At 38.6% G+C, this 17,442-nt stretch overlaps 1 protein-coding gene across 8 annotated transcripts in view; it reads left to right on the forward strand.

Moving 5' to 3' along the window:
* The window catches only part of SERGEF (secretion regulating guanine nucleotide exchange factor), a 247,568-nt gene that overhangs the window by 65,729 nt on the left and 164,397 nt on the right, over positions 1-17,442 (forward strand). Inside the window, exon 10 of one of the 8 annotated variants that reach the window (XM_067038125.1) lies at positions 311-704. The exons of the other annotated variants lie outside the window; for them this stretch is intronic. Coding sequence (XP_066894226.1) covers positions 311-499 — 189 coding nt within the window. The 3' untranslated portion in view covers positions 500-704. Of the gene's footprint in view, positions 1-310; positions 705-17,442 lie in introns of those variants that run through there. 8 annotated transcript variants of the gene reach the window in all.

A 17,442-nucleotide genomic window follows, 5' to 3' on the forward strand; every position in this document is an offset into this window, starting at 1 on the left:
AGGTATCTAGAGTAGTTAGAATAATAGACTGAAAGTAGAATCTTTATTCACTATGTCCCCAAACTGGGACCAGTCCAAGCATCCAACAGTAGGAGAATGGATAAAGAAATGTAGTATATTCATGCAATTCAGAAGGAGCAAAGTGATACATCCAACAACATGGATGAAATCTCAAAAATGTTCTGAGTGAAAGAAGCCTTATCCAACGACTACATCCTGCATGATTCCATAAATATGAAATTCTAACAGACAAAACTAAAATCAATAATATATATTCAATTAGGTACATATTGTTGTCTCTGTCTTACAGATGGGGACACTAGAACTCAGAGAAGATAAGCACCTGGCTCAAGGCTGCACAACAGGTCAGTGGCAGAGCTGGGCCTGCCACCCAGATTCCCAGTCTCTTCCACTATCCCAGGTGGCCTTGTTAGCTTTCTGGGATATTAGTACATTGAGAAGAGTGCCAAGGGTGCGAGGTGGCTCAGTTTTCCTCTGACTCCTCTTTTTGGTCTGAAAAGTCTTCCAGCTTCAGTGTGGAGCCTACTAGAATGGACTCAGTTGATTTGCTAGACCCCATTCTGCTTTCCTCTTCTTTGCTAGACTGGAAGAGGGAAGGAGCGGCCCGGCTGGAGGGTGTACTGTCTGCGTTATTAGAAAGGTTTTCCTAGGTCTCTTTCCTCTGCAGTTAACACCTTTAATTAAAAATAAAATGAGCAAACAACTGTGTTCCTTCTCCTTTCCAAATATTGCTGAGAATCTTTGTGGCATTGTTCTTGGTCGCATGTCCTGATGATGTCTAAGCACTAAGTGCAAATTGAGAAAGGGACTGAGAACATCATTACCAAAGAGGTTTTCTCAAGGGGAATGACTGAGTCTAGAATAGAACAGCCATCTGCTGCCAGATGGACAGGGCGCCACTGAGCTATGAATTTGACCCAGGGGCTGGCCTTTTCCTTGTGTTTGCACTTTGGGGATGCACCTTGTGTCTTTGCTTCCTGCTGGCTCATTGACTCCCCCTCCCCCACCCAGGCTTTCCGGGCCCTCAGGAGTCCTGCTGCCTGTGATGTCTGGGCAAACCCGGATGATCCAGCGGAAGCCAGCAGCAGCACGCTGTATTCACGTAGGGAGGCAGCACCTCTGCCTCTCTGCAGTGAAACGCCCAGATTAATTCACCGTTGTTAGCAGTCCTCCCAGCTGAGGAGACTCATGGCAGTTCAGAGTGTTCTGGTGCAAGAGGTGGGGCTGAGGTGGATTTTTCTGTCCACACTCAAATGCTCTTGCCTGATTTACCTTGATACTTCATTACCCTAGAAGCCGACAGGCTAGGGAGGGAGGTGGAGACAGGTCAGTGGGTGGATAAAAATCAGAGTAATGAAGTCCACCGTCCCTTTTATGTTAGAAAGAAAAAACCCTTATGTTTCCTGCCTTGTCATCCAACTTGTTTACTATGAATATATACTTTTCTACCCTCACTTCTTTCCTCTACCCTAATCTTCCTTCCTCTTTCTTCTTATCCTGCCACTCTCTCTTCCTCTAGGCCCTGCCCCACCTTCTACTCTTGTATCATTTATTTTCTGAGAATATGAAAATATGGAATGGTAGGGGGAATACAGCACATAACCAAATTCCTGCCCCTTCCCCAGGTAATAGAGGCACCATCTTAAAGAGGGAGTCAAGAATGTGACGTTCCCTCATTCAGAGTTTATCACATTTGTCCCACACAGTGAACTAACTGTCTGATGAGAGCAAGGCTACAGCCAAGCCAAGGAGGACCAGGGAACCAAGGTGAAATGGAGCATCTTTCCCTCACACTCATCTGTTTCATCAATTCAGCCTCTTTTGATAGCCACGAGTATCCCTGCCTGTCTCCTCTGGGAGCAGTATGGATGATTGTAGCTTTGTTTATGCATCTCCTTAGCATTAAGATGCTATTTGTTCACTTTGTTTAACTTGGTTCTGTATCAGCCATCCTGGGGGAGCAAGGCCTCTCCTGTCTCCTCATACCCTCCTTCCTAGCATGTGCTGTCATTTCCTGTTTGCCCACTGTCAATTACTCCTGAGTCCCAAGTGTGAACTTCATATATCCCCATGTTGTAGTCACTGACAACTTAAAATAATGACTAAAGTCTCCTGCAATCCTGAACCCACAGGAGGTGGGAGGGTCTGGGGCTCCTCATGGTATCAGGGGTCCTAGAGTCCCTGGAGAGTCAGGGATTCTATAATGTCACACATTGAACTGGAAGTCAGAACACCCAGGCTTAGACCCTGTAACCCGGTATTCTAGCCAGTAACTTGCTGCGTGGACTTCAACAAATCACTGTCCTTCTTTGAGTCTTAGTTTTCTCATTTTTCACAAGCTTTGGTGCCTGCAGAGGCATTCTGTATTTTGACCAAGCCATACAAGTACTCAGGTATATTGTTTTTTAAAACACTTGGTGGACCAAACAAATGGTGGGACAAACGAAAAACATCTGAGGGTTGTATTTGACACTCTCACTTGTCCTTTTCTCCATGCCACATCTGGACCACAGCTGCAGAGCAAAGCCTTAGGACCAGTTTAGATCCTCAGGGAAGTTAGCATGAGGACTGTATCTGAGAGTCAGTAACAGGGGTCCTAGCGACATGTTTGCTGGGCAGAAGGACCTTTACCACTTGGGGTGTTGGAAGCTGGTAAGGGCACAGTGGCCACTGGCTGCTAAGATTGGTCCCCTAGAGGGTCTCTCTTTCTTGGCCACTGACTGCTTGCTTTACTCCTCATAGCACATACAAGCACATGCTTAGCACAGCTAAGCATCAGGGTACTACTAGGCAGGAAGGATGGGACCAATCCAACCCAGCTCTGCCCTGCCAACAATGCAAGACACATGCTGAAGGTGGAGGGATTTCACAGAAGGCTCCAGAATCGCAAGTTCTGAAAGTCTGACCTAATCAAGTGCCGTATGGTCACACGGCAATGCTTGAACCCTCTCCCTGGCTATTCCATTTTAGGATAGTTCTTACTGTTGGAAAGCTCAGCCTTCATATTTGTGTTTATCACTACTCTGGGAGGTAGGTAGGACAAGGATTTTTTTTAAGTAATTTTAAATTTCTTGTTGTAAAAATAGTGTGTGCTCATTACAGAATTATAGAACACCGAGATCATCCATAATTTCAAAATTTAGCAAAAATGACTTGTAACATTCTAATGCATTTTTCCATTTTTTCTACATGTATTAAAAAACCACAAAAAACACTACAAGATATGCATATTTTATGTTTGCTTTATATACAGATTTTCCACCTGCAATTATATTGGGAACATTTACCCCATATCGTTAAATATTCTTAAAAAAATTATTTAACATTAAAAATAACATTTTATTATTTCGATATGCCACAATTTATGTGGTTATTTATGGAAGTGTAGATTGTTTCCAGTTTTTTGCTACTGAAAATTATGCTATGATCAACAGCTTTGAACTGAAAAATTTGGTCAAATCTCTGATTATTTTCTCAAGAAGGATTTCTAGGAATAGGATTTCTTGAACAAAGGATATAGAATTTTTAAGGACTCTTTTTTTTTAAACAACATGTGCTTTTATTTATTTATTTATTTAGGCTGCGTTGGGTCTTCGTTGCTGTGTGCAGGCTTCTCTAGTTGTGGCGAGAGGGGGCTACTCTTTGTTGTGGTGTGCGGGCTTCTCATTGCGGTGGCTTCTCTTGCTGTAGAGCATGGGCTCTAGGCACATGGGCTTCAGTAGTTTTGGCATGCGGGCTCAGTAGTTGTGGCTCGTGGGCTTAGTTGCTCCGCAGTATATGGGATCTTCCCAGACCAGGGCTCGAACTCGTGTCGAGCCCTGCATTGGCAGGCGGATTCTTTTTTTTTTTTTTTTTAATTTTTTTTTTAACATCTTTATTTGAGTATAACTGTTTTACAATAGTGTGTTAGTTTCTCCTTTACAACAAAGTGAATCAGTTATACATATACATATGTTCCCATAACTCTTCCCTCTTTTGTCACCCTCCCTCCCACCCTCCCTATCCCACCCCTCTAGGTGGTCCAAAGCACAGAGGTGAACTCCCTGTGCTATGCTGGCAGGCGGATTCTTAACCGCTGCACCACAGGGAAGTCCTTTAAGGACTCTGAACACACACACACACGCACATATTTAGCATTTCTCAGATTTATTGCCAATAAAACTGTTATTTTGCAAAACACAAAACACACACAGAAGGAGCCCTTGAGTGTTTTCTTTGACAGATATTTTAAAGAACTTTTAATTTTTTAAAAATTTATTTATTTATTTATTTTTAATTGAAGTATAGTTGATTTACAAGTTGTATTAGTTTCTGGTGTACAGCAGAGTGATTCAGTTATATATAAATATATACTATTTTTAAGATTCTTTTCCATTTATAGGTTACTACAAGGTAGAATATAGGTTACTACAAGGTAGAATATATACTACAAGGTGCTATAAATAGGAAATTGTTGTTTATCTGTTTTATATATAGTATTGTGTATCTGTTAATCCCAAGCTCCTAATTTATCCCCCCCGCCACCTTTCCCCTTTGGTAACCATAAATTTGTTTTCTGTGTCTGTGAGTCTGTTTCTGTTTTGTAAATAAGTTAATTTGTATCATTTAAAAAATATTCCACATATAAGTGATATCATGTGATATTTGTCTTTCTCTTTCTGACTTACTTCACTTACTATGATAATCTTTAGGTCTATCCATGTTGCTGCAAATGACGTTATTTCATGCTTTTTCTATGGCTGAGTAATATTCCAGTGTGTGTGTGTGTGTGTGTGTGTGTGTTTGTGTGTGTGTGTACACACACACACACACCACGTCTTCTTTATCCATTCATCTGTTAATGGACATTTAGCTGGCTTCCATGTCTTGGCTATTGTAAATAGTGCTACTATGAACATTGGGGTGCGTATATCTTTTCAAGTTAGAGTTTTCATCTTTTCTGGATATATACCCAGGAGTGGGATTGCTGGATTGTATGGTAGCTCTGTTTTTAGTTCTTTAAGGAACCTCTATCCTGTTCTCCATAGTAGCTGTACCAATTTACATTCCCACCAACAATCTTGACACATATTTAGTAAGGCAAGAGTTGTTAAAGTTTGCATTTCATTCCTTGATCCCTATGCTGATCACTGCTCTAGTGGTAGATGCCTGAGTGTCTAAAGCATCTCCTTTGAAAATTTCCTGTACCCCTCAAATGGGGAAAGGATTTTAAAGGGACTTTAAAATGCTCTTCCCATCCCCAACCCTATTGAATGACACCCCTAACTTGCAAGTCTCTCTGTGATGGGCTCGCTTGTTTCCTTGTTCAGAGCCACACCCATACCAGAGTGCAGGCCCTGGAGAGCAGGAAGCCTCTTTTTTACCTTGGATTGAATGAGGGGCCAGACTTCCCTATTAGAACATGAAAAAAATGCTGTTCTGTTACTTGTCAGATGAGAATAATGCATGTGAAAACACACTGAAACCTGCAAAGAACTCTATAAATGTGATGTGTTATTATCAGGGTTATTTTGGATTCAAATAATAATGCTAATATGATTACTGAGATATATAATGCTTTTGGCATATTAAAGGGTGTTGAGATTTGAATGATAGCATGGAACTTCAGAGAATATTTACTCTGACCCCCTTATTTTATAGATAAGGCAACTGTAAGGCAACTGAGGTTCAGAGAACTTAATCATCTTATCCCATGTCACATAGCAGAATAAGCCTGGCAGCCAGGTCTTACTTCTCTCTCTCTCTTTTCTTTTTTTGGCAACATTCTTGACTTCTAGAGCCAAGTGCAACAATTATTATCTTGCTCATGTGTGCTTCTAAAGTACCATTTAACATTTTAATTTTACTTTTTATTATTTTTAAATGAGGTATAATTGACATACAACATTATATTAGTTTCAGGTGTACAACATAATGATTTGATATTTGTATATATTGTGAAATCATCATTATAATTAGTTTAGTTAACATCTGTCACCACACATAGTTACAGAATGTTTTTTTCTTGTGATGAGAACTTTTAAGTTTTACTCTCTTAGCAACTTTCAAATATGCCATACAGTATTATTAACTGTAGTTGCCATGCTAGACACTACATCCCCATGACTTACTTATTTTATAACTGGAAGTTAGTATACCTTCACCCATTTTGCCCACCCCCCTAACCCTCTCCTTTGGCAGCCACCAATTTGTTCTCTGCATATATGTTTGTTATTTTTTTATTATTTAAAAATTTGTTTAATTTTAAGATTCCACATATAGATGAGATCATATGGTATTTGTCTTTCTCTGATACATTTCAATTATCATAATGCCCTCAAGGTTTATCCATGCATCTGTGTTGTCACAAATGGCAAGATTTCTTTCTTTTTTAAGACTGAATAATATTCATGTGTGTGTGTCTATATATCACATCTTCTTTATCCATTTATCTGTTGATAGATACTTAGGTTATTTCCATATGTTGGTGATTTTAAGTAATGCTACAATGAACATAGGGATGCATATATCTTTTTGAGTTAGTGTTTACTTTTTCTTCAGGAGGATACCCAGAAGTGGAATTGCTGGATCATATGGTAGTTCTATTTTTAAAAATTTTCAAGGAACCTTCATATTGTTTTACACAGTGGCTGTACCAAATGACATTCCTACCAACAATGCACAAGGGTTCCCTTTCCTCTACATCCTTTCCAACACTTGTTATTTTTTGTCTTTTTGAAAATTCTAACAGGTGTGGTTTTGATATTTCATTGTAGTTCTGATTTGCATTTCCCTATGGTTAGTGATGTTGAGCATCTTTTTTATGTACCTGTTGGCCATTTGTCTTCTTTAGAAAGAATTCTATTCAGATCCTCTGCCCATTTTTAATTGAATTTTTAATATTAAGTTATGTAAGTTCTTTATACAGTTGACCCTTGAACAACTTATATGTGGATTTTTTTCAACAGTTAATACTACAGTACTACATGATACACAGTTGGTTGAATTCATGGCTGCAGAACCACAGATAAGTAGGAACCGCACATATAGAGGGCCAACTATAAGTTATATGTAGATTTTTGACTGTGCAGAGAGTTGGCTCCCCTAACCCCCTGGATATTAACTGCTTATCAAATATATGATTTGTAAATATTTTCTCCCATTCAGTAGGTTGCCTCTTCATTTTGTTGATGGTGTCCTTTGCTGTGCAGAGCTTTTTAGTTTGATGTAGTCCCACTTGTATGCTTTCACTTTTGTCACCTTTGCTTTTGGGGTCAAATCCAAAAAATCATCACCAAGATCAGTGTCAAGGAGCTTACCACCTATTTTTTTCTGTAGGAGTTATATGGTTTTCAGGTCTTACATTCAAGTCTTTAATCCATTTTGAGGAGTTTTTGTGTACAGTGTAAGATAGTGGTCCAGTTTCATTCTTTTTCTTGTGGCTGTCTGGTTTTCCCAGTACCATATATTGAAAAGACTGTTCTTTCCCCATTGTATATTCTTGGCTCCTTTGTCATAAATTAATTGACCATATATGTTTGGGTTTATTTCCGGGCTCTCTATTCTGTTCCATTGATTTAGGTCTGTTTTTATGCCAATACCATACTGATTTAATTATGATAGCTTTGTAATATAGTTTGAAGTCGGGGCACATGATGCTTCCAGCTTTGTTATTCTTTCTCAAGATTGCTTTGGCTATTTGGGGTCTTTTGTGCTTCCAAACAAATTTTAGAATTGTTTGTTCTATTTCTGTGAAAAATGCCTTTGGAATTTTCATAGGGATAGCATTGGATCTGTAGATTGCTTTGGGTAATATAGGCATTTTAACAATATTTATTCTTTCAGTTTATGGGCAAGGAATATCTTTCCATTTATTTGTGTCTTCTTCGTTTTCTTTGGTCAGTGTCTTACAGTTTTCAGTGTACACGTCTTTCACCTCCTTGGCTAAATTTATTCCTAGATATTTTATTCTTTTTGATGCAATCATAAATGAGATTGTTTTCTTAATTTTGTTTTCTGATAATTTGTTATTAGTGAATTTTTGTCTATTTATTTTGTATCCTGCAACTTTACTGAATTCATTTTATTCTAACAGGTTTTTTTTTTTGATGGAATCTTTAGGGTTTTCTATATCAAGTCATCTGCAGATAGTTTTACTTTTTCCTTTGCAATTTATTTCTTTTCCTTGCCTAATTGCTCTGGCAATCTTCCAATAGTATGTTGAATAAAAGTGGTGAAAGTAGGCATCTTTGTTTTGTTCCTGATCTTAGAGGAACGTTGAGTATGATGTTAGCTGTGGGCTTGTCATATACTGCCTTTATTATGTTGAGGTATGTTCCCTCCATACCCACTTTGTTTTTAATCACAAATGGATGTTGAATTTTGTCAAATGCTTTTTCTGTATCTATTGATATGATTATATGGTTTTTATTCTTTATTTTGTTAACATAGTGTATAATGTTGATTCTTGCATCCCTGGACTAAATCCTACTTGATCATGGTGTATGAGCCTTTTAATGTATTGTTGAATTTAGTTTGCTAATATTTTGTTGTATATTTTTGAATCTATGTTCATCAGGGATATTGTCTTGTAATTTCTTCTTCTTGTGGTATCCTTGTATTATTTTGATATCAGCGTAATGCTGGCCTTGTAAAATGAGTTTGAAAAGTGTTCCCTCTTTTTCCATTTTTGGAAGCGTTTGAGAAGGATTGAGAGTAATTCTTCTTAGAATGTTTGGTAGAATTCACTAGTGAAGGTGTCTGGTGCTGCACTTCTGTTTGTAGAGAGTTTTAAAATTACTGGTTCAATCTCCTTACTAACAATTGGTCTGTTCAGATTTTCTGTTTCTTCATGATTCAGTCCTTGAAGGTTGTATGTAGGAATTTATCCATTTCTTCTAGGCTGTCCAATTTGTTGGCATATAATTATTTGTAGTAGTCTCTTATGATCCTTTATATTTCTGTGATATCAGATGTAATGTCTCCTCTTTCATTTCTGATTTATTTATCTGAGGCCTCTCTTTTTCTTGGTGAGTCTATCTAAGGGCTTGTCAATTTTGTTTATCTTTTCAAAGAACCAGTTCTTAGTTTCATTGATCTTTTCTTTTGTCTTTTAAGTCTCTATTTCATTCATTTCTGCTCTGATCTTTGTTATTCCCTTCCTTCTGCTAACTTTGGGCTTTGTTCTTCTTTTTCTAGTTCCTTGAGGTGTAAAGTTAGATTGTTTATTTGAGATTTTTCTTCTTTCTTGAGATAGGCATTAATTGCTATGAGCTTCCCTATAAGTTTTGGTGTGTTGTATTTTCATTTCGTTTGTTTCAAGGTAGATTTTGATTTCACATTTGATTTCTTCATTGACCCATTGGTTGTTCAGTAGCATGTTTAGTCTCCACATATTTATGACTTTTCCACTTTTCTTCTTGTATTTGATTTCTAGTTTCATACCATTGTGATCAGAAGAGATGTTTGATATGATTTCAGTCTTCTTAAATTTGTTAAGACTTGTTTTGTGGCCTATCATATAATCTGTCTTGGAGAATGTTCCATGTGCACTTGAGAAGAATGTGTGTTCTTTTGGTTTTGGATGGCATGTTCTGTATATATCTAAGTTTATCTGGTCTAATGTGTCATTTAAAGCTTATTGATTTTCTGTATGGATGATCTCTCCATTGATTGTAAATGAGGTATTGAAGTTTCCTACTATTATTGTATTGCTATCTATTTCTACCTTTAGGTCTGTTAATATTTGCTTTATATATTTGGGTGCTCCTTTGTTGGATGCATATTTACAAATGTTATATCTTCTTCTTGGATTGACCCCTTTATCAATCTGTAATGCCCTTATTTGTCTTTTATTACAGTCTTTGTTTTAAAGTCTATTTTGTCTGATATAAGTATAGCTAACCCAGCTTTCTTTTGGTTTCCATTTACATCGAATATCTTTCTCCATCCCTTCACTTTCAGTCTGTGTATAGAGGAATAGAGGAATATGTTTCAACCAAACAAACAAGATAAAACCTCAGGGGGAAAAAAACCTTAATAACATTGAAATAAGTAACTTACCTGATACAGAGCTCAAAGTAATGGTCATAAAGACACTCACTGAACTTGGGAGAAGAATAATGAACACAGTGAGAACTTCAGCAAAGAGACAGAAAATATAAGAAAATTTCAAACAGAAATTACAGAACTGAAGGATACAATAAATGAAATGAAAAATACACTGGAGTAGTTAAGCAGCAAACTAGATGAAGCAGAAGAAAGTTTCAGTAAGCTCAGAGACAGGGCAAAGGAACTCATCCAGTAAGAGCAGCAAGAAAAAAAAAAGAATGAAAAAAAGTGAAGATACCTCAAGGGATTTATAGTACAACATCAAGAAGACTAATATTCACATGATAGGAGTCCCAGAAGGAAAAGAGAGGTGAAGATATAATGTATTTGAAACATATTCCTCTATTCCCTAATTTTGCTTGACTGTCTTTGTTGTTTTCTATGCATTAGATGAAACAGCTACTTCTCCCAGTCTTGAAGGATTGGCCTTGTATAGGAGATGAACCTTATCATTCAATGCTACCCTAGTTCTTGGTTGTCTATCAAACCTTTGTGATTTTCCAAGCAGCCTATTTTATTTTTAATAGTTTCCAGTAGTTGAGGATGTGCCAAGACCAGTCAGTGTCCCAAACAGGAGGATCTCAGTCAGCACCTAGATTCAGGCTGATTGACCTGAATCAGACCCTCAGGCAACAGCTTTTAAAGAATACAAATATAGGGCTTCCCTGGTGGCGCAGTGGTTGAGAATCTGCCTGCTGATTCAGGAGACACAGGTTCATGCCCCAGTCCGGGAAGATCCCACATGCTGCAGAGTGGCTAGGCCCGTGAGCCACAGCCGCTGAGCCTGTGCGTCCAGAGCCTGTGCTCCGCAACAGGAGAGGCCACAACAGTGAGAGGCACATGTACCGCAAAAAAAAAAAAAAAAAAAGAATACAAATATATACAGTCCCATGGGACTGCAAACATAAGCCCCTCTGGCCCCTAGAGGCAAGTGATCTGGAGGTGTCTCCTGGGAAGCAGCTGCAAAAATTGGCGTTCCAGATGAGTGTACAAGCTCCTTTCTGGGAGATACCAGTGAGCTGTAGTGACGCAGAGGGTGAGTGCAAAGATGGTATCCCCTGGCCTACATTCCCTGAGAGCACCTCTGTAGCCTCTAGATGTATGCCAAACCTGAAACGTGCTTCTGCAGCTGAAGCTCCAGGACTAGCAAGTGGAAAGGTTGGGAGTGTGTTTCAATCTGCTGTCGGTGCAATGCCCTGGCTGTGGTAGCCTGCCTAGAACTGTCTCTCTGATATAGTCCCATGGGACCCAGGAACACAAGCTCACCTGGTCACCAGAGGAAGTCGATTAAAGGGTATCCCTTGGGCGGCAGCTGCAAAAATCAGGGCACCAGTCATAAAACCTGGTGTACCAGTTATGTTTAAGAGCTTCCCTCTGAGAGATGCTGACACTGTGGAGTGAGGCAGAGGGGGAACGCAGATATAGTGCCCATCCTATGAGCTCTCAGGAAAGCTTTACAGTCAGCCTTGGATGTGTGTTTACTTAGAAGCCTGCCCCTCAGGCTGCAGCTATGTTGATAAGCTAATAGGCCTCTTTCCAGAAGGATTGAGCTCCTGGGTCCATTGCCTCTTGCAGTGCCCTGAGGGTGGTAGCTATTTCAGAACTCTTTCTCCATTGGTCATAGTCTTGTGAGGCCCATGAGCATAAGCTTCACTGGTCATCAGAGCCAGGTGATATAGAGGTGTCCCCTGGCAGCAGCTGCAAAAATCAGAGCACCAGAGAAGGGCATAAGCTCCTTTCTGTAAGATGCTGGTGAGCTGGGGTAAGGCAGAGGGAGAATGTAAAAAACTACATTCTCCAGCAAACTAATGGTTACCAGTGGGAAGAGGGAAGGAGGGAGGGGAAATACAGGGGTAGAGGATGAAGGGGTGCAAACCATTAGGTATAAATTAAGCTACAGTGATATATTGTACAACAGAGGGAATATCACCAATATTCTATAATAACTATAAATGGAGTTAAACCTTTAAAAATTGTGAATCATTATATTGTATACCCATAACTTATATAATATTGTACAGCAACTGGACTCAAAAAAAAAAAGAAAAAAAATTGCATTCTTCAGCTTCCATTCCCTGAGAGCCCCTCTGTTGTCCCCTATAAGGGTGCCAAACCAGAAACCTGCCCCTCAGACCAGAGTTCCTGGACAAGCATATAGGCCTCTTTCTCAGAAAGTCTGGGGGTATGTTTCAGTTTGCTGTCTGTGCAGTGCCCTGGGAGTGGTAGTCTGCCAAGGACTGTCTCTCCAATTGTTAGTCCCATGGGACCCAGGAACACAAGACCCCCAGCCTCCAGAGCCAGGTGATCAGAGGGCTTCCCCTGGGTGGGAAGCCCCACAAAAACTGGGTCACCAAACATAAAAACCGCATCACCAGAGGTGTGTTAAATCTCCCCTCTCTAAGACACTGGTGCTCTGGGGCAAGGCAGAGGGAGAGTGTGAAGATGGCACTCACCGAAGAAAAAAAGAAAAAAAAAAGAAAAGAAAAGGAAAAGAGAAAAAGAAAATTTTGAGGAAAAAAAAAGAAAAAGAAAAAAAAAAAAAAAGATGGCACCTACTGGCTTTAGCAAGGCAGAGAGAGAGCTCCCAATAGCCTCAGTCCCTGGAGAGTATCCCAGCAGGCCTCTGCCCCTCAGACCAACATTTAAAATTAGGGAATGAGTCTCATTCACATAAAGTGGGCATTTGTCAGATTGCTGCTTCTGCATTAGTCCCTGGGGCAGGTGAGTCTGTACCCAGGCCCTTTAGGAGACCTTCCTCAATTTACCACAGCCCCATGCAATCCTTGTTGGTCTTCAAAGCTAGATGTTTTGGGGGCTCTTCTCTCAGGTGCCAGTTTTAAAATTTGGGGTGTTTGATGTGGGGCACAAACCCTTTGCTCCTCTGGGAGAAGCTCTGGGTTTTGAGTTCCCTCCTGATTGTGGGTTGCTGTGCCAGGCATGAAAATTATGGCAAGGTTGTGTCTCAGCCTTTCCTACCTGTTTTGATGAATCTTCCCTCTCATTTGCTCAATGTGAAGGGGTTGTTCTGCCAGTATTTAGGTTTTCTTCAGAGGAAGTTGTTCCATATATCGCTGTGGATTCAGTGTGTCAATGGGAGGATTTGAGTTCGGGATCTTCCTACATCGTCATCTTCCTGTTTAACATTTTTACCAAAGAGTTTTAACACTCTGCTTGTTATATTATACTTATTTGCTTTGTATGCCATTTTAAAAAGTAGATAGAGTCCTGGAAAATTTCAGATAGACTTACCATTAGATTATTTCTTCTTCCGAGTTAGTGAGCCTGAATTAGCGAGAATTATAGCACATACATACATATTCTTATCAGGTACATAAAGACCTAATGACTAGTCTCTGAGGAAATGCACCAGTTGCAACCTCTAACCTCCCACCCTGGTGCCTGCCTCCTCCTTCTTTACTTTATTGCCTTCTAATATACTATATACTGTACTCATTTGTTTTGTTTATCTTCTGTGTTCCTCTACTAAATTATAAGTGCCTTGAGGGCAGGATTTTTTTTTTTGTACCTTTTAACTTCTCAATGCTTAAATCAGTGCCTGGCCCACAGTAACATTTGATAAATATTTATTGTAGGAGTGAATGAATAGTTCCCAAATTAGTTTGGGGTGGAGACCGGGGATCTAATTCTAGTTCCTAATCATCTGTTTGCGCTTGGGCAAGTCTTTCTTCTTTTTGGGTCTCCTTTTAGCATCTTTATATACAATCAGTGGATCTGTAAGGTTCTTTCTAGCTCTAACATTTCATGACTCTATGCATCCTTAGTTTTTAAATGCTTAGTAGTAATAGAACAATTTTTTGTTTTATTTTCAAGTAAAATTTTATACAGAATCTCAAAACCTAAAACAGATAAAAATGGAACTATTCTGAATGAATTGGGCATAGGGGTAGGAATGTGGGGAGCGGGAGAAGAGAGGCCTTACAACTTGGCTGCCTGCTAGCAGGCCTGCTCTTCATGGGAGCTCCAGAGGTGTGTCTAAGAAACACAAGGTCTCTCTAGGACACAGTTTGAAAACCCTTTCTCTAGATTAAGTGAGAAATGGGAAGTAGTCATACATCTGAGTAAAATTCTGTTTGTGCTCAGATATGGATTTGAAGGAGATGTTGAATAAATGAAAAAAGGTGTGGTTTAGATGGTGGAATTGTAGATGGAGTTTTCTTTCTGCAAATAATTTTATTTATTGTTATACAAAAATAAAATTAGGATAAACTTTTTTTGGTTCTGTGATTTTATTAGAAACTCATTTGGTTGAGGTTTCTTAATACATCTTAGTCTCTAGTTCCTTTTTCTTCCAGGGCTACAAATCTCATATAGCCTGAGGCCTAGAGATCTGTTTGTTTTGGAATTGCCAAAGGATTAAGTGTCTTTATGGAGTTTTTACATTAAGATTCCCCTACCACTAGTCCCATCAAGACGAAGTGGACCATTTTTATAGTTAATAGTAGAGCTAATGTCTAAGCCATGGGTCTTACCTGGAGGAGAGCTATCAGACATACGGGTTTAACAGGGCAAGGAACAGGCGGTTTCTTGTTTCTGTAACTTGATTGAACTCTGTCTGGGCACCAGCTGGGAGGCAACTAAGCTAATATTTGTCTAGCTCTGTGATCTGAATTGTTTGAAGGATGGTTTGGCTTGTTTGAGTATCCACTAATAATTAAGAGAGGTTGAAAGCTCTTGTTTTGTTGAGTACATATTTACCATGTATTATATTACCTTTTATTAATATGGCAGCTCAAGAAACATTCAGAGTAAATTGTCTATATGGACTCATTGGTTGGTATTCCTTGCTGGAGAATAGTAGTGATAAAAATACCCAGATAATACCTTTCATTCAAGGATCTCAACACTTTTAAAAAATCCTAGTGTATTTCATTATTCAATTTATTCTAAAAATCACTTGAGTCTTGTTAATTCTGTGAGCATTTTGAAACTGTATGTATAAGCATAGAGGTACCACCTTTAGTAGAAACTTTCTTGTAGCTGTCATCATAGGAAAAGCAGAGCCTCTTATTGATTGCCCCAACCGAATGGTCCCATATGTTGCTATGGTAACTCTAACATCATATTTGGGATTATTCAAACTCAGTTTTTCCAAAGACACTTATTTTGATGATCCAAAATCTGAGTATCTAACAACACTGAAAACCATTTTCCAGTTTTCCTACCTGCCTATCTTGATATCTGTGATCCTTAAAGCAGCATATTTTTCTTTGTCTAATTTTGAAATGTTTTCCAAGTAGTTTATTCTTCAGTGGATGGTTTGTTTGCTTGTTTGGTTTGAATTTAGGGGAATCTAGGTACTATCTCACTATAACAACTCCTTGTTTTCTCAGCTGCTCATCACAAAAATTTGGTGAATTTTGGCAAAGATTATTGTTTCCTTTAATATACGAGGAAGCTGAAGCCCAGAGAGATGAAGTGGCTTTCCCCGGGTGACAGCCAGTATAAGCAAGCAAATACCAGAACCCAGGTCTCTTGATTCCCAGTTTAGCGCTTTTTCTAATAAGAGGTGCAACTCAATGCACATCATCTTTGTTCCTCAGTCTGCCATTTGGATGTCACAAAATGACATTAATCAATCAATACAGATTAAAATGAGAAAATCAATGGGAGCTAGTAGTGAATTGGAACAACATCATTAAATTTACAACCCTCCAAGCCCAGAGAGTTGTTTAAGCTTCCATTTAAAATGAAAGATGTTAGAAATAAACTATCTTTAGATGGATTTATGATTAACCATGTATATGTTTTCCTTTGTGACCTGTAGAAACTCAGATCATTTCTGTAGGAAATTTGCTGTTACAGTACAGCTGACTTTTCATTATTATTGTCTTCCTCAGTATTTAACATTCTGTGGTGTGCTGGAGGAAAATTGTGTTTGGATCATAAAATTAGATCTAACTTGACATTGAGTTTCATTCCAGGAAAATAGATATTTTAAAATCAAATATACTATCTTAAAATTTAGTTGCAGTAAAATATTAATGTATAACTCAGTATAGCCTTTATCATCATGGCCACTTTTTATTACATTGTTGCTCCACATTTTAAAATGTTATGATACTCTTTAATTAAGAGTTAATTCACTGACTGAATTAACATGCATAAAAGCAATCCATTGCTCATAATGCTCTCCCTTCCCCCAGTGACCCAACTGCAAGTTGCTCTGCATCACCATTCCCACCACAAAGCAATAAAAATAAGAAAAGACAAATCAAAATAAAAGCTTTTGGACCACAACTAAACTGTGCTGGGTTTATTTCACCACCTGGTGGCAGAGACCAAGAACAGTTCTCCAAAGAAGGCACATGAAAAGATGCTTAGTATAGCTAATTATTAGAGAAATGCAAATCAAAAGTACAGTGAGGTATCACCTCACACCAGTCAGAATGGCCATCATCAAAAAGTCTACAAATAATAAATGCTGGAGAGGGTGTGGAGAAAAAAGGAACTGTCTTACATTGTTGGAATGTAAATTGGTACAACCACTATGGAGAACAGTATGGAGGTTCCTTAAAAAACTAAAAATATGGCTTACCATACGATCCTACAATCCCACTTCTGGGCATATATCCAGAGAAAACAATAATTCAAAAAGATACGTGCACCCCAATGTTCATTGCAGCACTATTTACGATAGCCAAGACATGCAAGCAACCTAAGTGTCCATCAACAGATGAATGGATAAAGAAGATATGGTATATTTATACAATGGATTATTACTCGTCCATAAAGAAGAATGAAATAACGCCGTTTGCAGCAACATGGATAGACCTAGAGATTATCGTACTAAGTGAAGTAAGGCAGACAAAGACAAATTATTATATGATATTGCTTATATGTGGAATCTAAAAAAATGATACAAATGAACTTATACACAAAACAGAAGTAGGCCCACAAACATAGAAAATGAACTTATGGTTACCAAAGGGGAAGTGGAGGGGGAAGGGACACATTACGACTTTGGGATTAACATATACACACTGCTATATATAAAATAGATAACCAACATGGACCTAGCACAGGGAACTCTACTCAATATTTTGTAATAACCTATAAGGGAAAAGAATCTTAAAAATATAGATATATATGTCTGTATAGCTGAACCACTTTGCTATACACCCAAAACCAACACAACATTGTATATCAACTATACTCCAATTAAAAAATATATATCTCAACATTCTTTCATTACTTCTTTTCTCCTTCTTGGGCTGGTCCTAGGCCCCTCTTTTGTTTGTTATTCAGAGCTCAGCAAATCCTACCTTAAACAATTTCCTTCTCATACGTACTCACATATTTCTTTCTCCCTCT

This window comes from Kogia breviceps, chromosome 7, assembly GCF_026419965.1.
Source record: "Kogia breviceps isolate mKogBre1 chromosome 7, mKogBre1 haplotype 1, whole genome shotgun sequence".
NCBI lineage: Eukaryota > Metazoa > Chordata > Mammalia > Artiodactyla > Physeteridae > Kogia > Kogia breviceps.